We start from the raw sequence: 4,378 nt of genomic DNA, 5'->3' as shown, positions 1-4,378 counted from the left end.
TGAACAAATCAAGTCAACCATTAATACTAATACTTTAAAAAATGGTCATGTACAAAGATGCTGTATAGAATACTTGTTTTTCATCTACCTAATCTTCTTCTGACCTTTCTCCACCAGCAACAAACCTTCATATGTAACAACCACCACCCTCCACCAAACAACTTTCAGTGTCACTTTGTTCCCCTCCCCCATCTCAAATCCCATCCTTCAAACAAAGCAATTTAAAAGAAAAAATAATGGTGGAGAGGCCCCAAACCCAGCTGTTTCTCTATCTATTCAACCCACCAAACCCACTACAGCCTACAGCTACTTGAAACCCCATGCCAACTTTTCCATATGTACACCAAACTCATACCTCAAGCAAAGAATATGCCCCCCCCATATCGAATTTGCCTTTTCAAACAATCCCATTTTCAAGAATAAGATCTGATCAATCCCAAATTGTATAGATTCTTTCTTACTAAGCTACCAAGTGATAGTAACACGGCCCCGCCGACCCCACCTGGCTGTTCTTCTCTCTCAGCCTTCTGTTGGTACATCAATGGCAATTCCTTCACTTTTAAATTACTCAATCCAATCTTCTGTCGAACAGATTCTATGATTTTCGGGTCAGCAGGGTTTCCCATAGCATCAGTTACGTAGAACACGTTTACAGCAATTTCCTCTGTTGTTGATATCTCGGACCTTGTCACATTAAGACCATTCTCCCTGAATGTGCGTGTCACATCCGCTAAAAGGCCTTGTCTGTCTCTAGTGCTTAACTCAAGCCTCACACCCTGTTGATCAAGACATGAAAAATTAGACATTAATATGTGAGATACTATAAAAGGATTAAGTCATTTGATCACATAAGGAGAAAATGCAAGAATACCTCAGATGCTCTTCTTTCAACAGCAGCTTGTAGGCATTGAATCACTCGTTGCCTCTCAGGCTCTGAGTTAATTGGGGTTCCATCCGTGTGCCTAATGTAGAATTCCTGAATAAAGAACCAAGAAAATTAAGTCAATTGCACAATTCAGATGACAAAATTCACCAAGTCAGTAAGGAAGTAACATGACTCAATAACAAGTACGTACCAGATATGCTCTATCCTCTGCTGTATTGATTGTCGCATGGAACACAAGATAATCCATATCAGTCAAAGTGCAAACAACATCAAAAAGAAGCTTTGTTCGATCTCTACACTGAACATTCACAACAGAATAACCCCTTTCTGCCCAGTTCTGCACTGAGACGACAGGCGAATAATCACCAGTAAGTTGCAAAATGGGCTTCCTCTCATAGTCACGATCAGCAAACATCATCTGATGAAGCCTTCTCTCAGTATGCATGGCAGACATTGAAACCGACATATTTGCACTTCGAATGTCATTGTCACCCTTGAGTACATTCCTTAAACGTGCTTCGATTCTATCAATTTTTTGCGAGTCCTCAATAGGGGACCCAGAATTGTAGTCCTTAACATAAATGAGTGAAGCTATTCGACCATTGTGAGTCCACACCTTGGCCTCTACCACATTACATTGCAGGTCAGCTAGTACTGCAAAAACCTCGGAGAGAAGACCAACCCGATCCGTTCCAGTAAGCTCTAATGCCGTTAAGCCGTTAAAGCCACTTGCCCTGTCATAATTAATTGTTCCGAGTGACTGCAAAATACCCAAAATAAAGACCTTTCAGTTTTCAGACGTTTTGAGACAAATTAATTGCAAGGATAAGAAATTAAAATTGGGAATTAAATTGTCTTAAATACATTAATTACCTGCTCTATATAGTTGATAACGCTCTCATCCGTCAACTTGTTTCCGTTTAGATCAGTCACATGAAAAACTGCAAATATGCAAAGAAACCACAAAAAAGGATTAATTCTCCTAGAAGTTTCATGAATCTGCTTATTATTTGTTAAAAAAAAGAAAAAAATCGTAAAATAGAAGTTTTACCATCCATGAACCACCGTCCATCCGAAGAAATATACGCCTTCTTAATCGAAAGGTTCAGATCCGTGAGAACCTGTACCGCCTCCAACAGTATTCCATGTCTTCTAGCACTATCGACCTGCAATAAAAACAAAACGCATAATATGTCAATCAATTGGCTGAGTTTACTTATTTGTTGGAATTTCTTTCGTCTTTTTCTGCTTTTCGTGAGGTTTCGCGGAAGGTTACCTTTACAACAGTCGCAGTAGGGCAAACCGCATTGTCAATAACTACTCTGCAGAAACGAAGAAGATCAAGTCAGATGGAAGGCTTCTCCATGGAACTTCAATTTCAAAGTAAAACAATGATGTGTGAAAAGAAAAAACCTAGAACCTTTGAAAAGTCTTGAAAATTTATGGAAACGGTCATAAAAAGTAAAATCTGATAGAAAAGTCAAATTAATTATGACGGATTTCGGAAAAATACCTAAATCACTCACTGGTTTTCATTAATTGAACGAAAGATACTGACTAGGTCTCCAGTTTCCATAATTGAAATTTTTTTCAAAAAATTGAGAATCAGTACCAATTCCGGGATTGTTTGAAGCATAAACGAAAAATTGTCTCATGTAAATTGTAGATCATGGATTCATGAAAATGAGTTTGAAATCGAGAATCCAAAAACGAAGCCAAAAAAAAACAAGAAGAAAGAATCATTATGAACAGAGGAACCCAAAAGATTTTGGGAAAACGAACTGAGACGAAAACAAAAACTTCAGCAATGTTGGCGTGTGGAAAACAGACCTGGGAGTGGTCATTCTGATGACAAGCTTTTGATATTCATCCAAATAAGCAGCCCACTCCATGTCTCTACTCTTCGTCTCTTCCTTCAAATTCTAACTCCAAATCAGAGAAAACAGAGCACTGAAATAGCTCCTCTCTCTCTGCACTCCCTTACGCTTCGCCTTGAAAACAAAAACAAACTCTCTCTCTGTTGACGAGAGAATCGAAGACCCAACGCAGCACGTTTAAAACAAAGACAATGCCAGATTAAAGCCAACTCTCGCTTCTATAGCTCCTATCCTTGGACCAAATCGCCGCTACTAAGCCAGACCAAGCTCTCTCTCTCTCTCTCTCTCTCTATAGAGGAGAAAATCACTCCTTCTCTCAATGGGTTTTCCCTTTCAGAGCGCAAAGTACGCCTTGTTCTCAACTTTGTTTCCCCTTGGACTAGTATTTATATTTAGCGCAATATTAATTGTTATTTCCTAATTTTGATTTTAGAATATTTTATTTCTTAATTTAAAAAATTGAAACGATATCACTCCGATACGCAAAAAAGAGGGAATAAAAATTATTAAAGGGTTTCCCTGGCATGACTAACGCCTCTGCCCGAATACACTGCCCGATCTAACCCACGCCGCATATCGTAGGATTAAAAAAAAGTTGCCAAGTGTCACTTGATCGAAGATCTTTGTTGTTGTTGAAATGTCCAGCTCGGATGCCACGCATCCCAGCTGAAGTGTCCTTTGCGTGCTCTCGACTCAACAGAGGGAAATTGATGATTCTGTAATCAACGGGAAGGGTGACTTCACGAGGGACGTGTGGGGGCCCAAATTATTGCTACTTTTATTTAGGGTTGTAAAAATTAATCGAAATAATTGAATTGAATATTTCAATGGATATTTTTAAAAAAAATTATATATATTTTTAATCGAAAATAAAAATGACTATCAATTAAAAAATCAATCAATAACTGAAATAACTGTTAATAATTAACAATTGATTCGATTAAATTTATGTCATTCAATTCGGAAAAAAATCTAACATAAACGACCGTATACATCCTTATTTTTGCTTGCTTGTATATTAAGTTGTGATTTTTATGGAATTGGAATAATTACATCTACACGTGACATCATCGATCGAATCGGCTTTTCCTCTGTCACTTTATCGGGCCGGTTTTCTTGTTATTTCTTGTGTATCCTTGATATTCCTTGCCACTATGTACATTTCATCAGGGCAGATCCGTCATTTGGAATATAGAATCCATTGAAAATAACGTATCAAACGTATAATTCCTTTAACGGAATTAGGAAAGAATCAAACCGCATTACTCATCAAGTTGTCGTAATATTCCCGCTATCTCTAGCATGGTCAGCCGGCAAAGTTCAGGAGCAATGGAGAACACGTGCCTGCATCTAATTGGTCAGAACAAATCACTGCGCCCATGACTTGGTAGCACGCATTGGGTGTGCACTTAAAACATTTTGGTTTTGAATTTTTTAAATAACCGACACGTGTCGAACATATAAGCAATCTCGACAGGATCAAACGCTGGCTAATTGAAAGATGCGTGGAGCCCATGGTCTGATTGTCACGTGCCGGAGTGTCAGAAAACGCGTTCTTCGGTTGGCCAGTTCTATTTTCGGGTAACACCTGTTCGGGTCTGACGTGGAATTTCAA

General features: G+C 38.6%; 1 protein-coding gene across 1 annotated transcript; it reads right to left on the bottom strand.

Annotated features, from left to right (window-relative positions):
• Nucleotides 1-3,109, bottom strand: LOC119986432 (ACT domain-containing protein ACR8-like). Its single transcript, XM_038830990.1, has 7 exons — nt 2,717-3,109; nt 2,163-2,208; nt 1,938-2,052; nt 1,760-1,827; nt 1,077-1,646; nt 872-976; nt 1-776 (listed from the first exon to the last, which is right to left on the bottom strand). The coding sequence occupies exons 1-7, from the start codon at nt 2,776-2,778 to the stop codon at nt 414-416; spliced, it is 1,329 nt and encodes a 442-aa protein (XP_038686918.1). The 5' UTR covers nt 2,779-3,109; the 3' UTR covers nt 1-413.
• Nucleotides 3,110-4,378: the final 1,269 nt, after the last annotated feature.

The sequence above is a fragment of the Tripterygium wilfordii genome, chromosome 20 (assembly GCF_013401445.1).
Source record: "Tripterygium wilfordii isolate XIE 37 chromosome 20, ASM1340144v1, whole genome shotgun sequence".
NCBI lineage: Eukaryota > Viridiplantae > Streptophyta > Magnoliopsida > Celastrales > Celastraceae > Tripterygium > Tripterygium wilfordii.
Note: the sequence above shows the minus strand (reverse complement) of the source record. Positions and strands in the feature narration are given on the sequence as shown.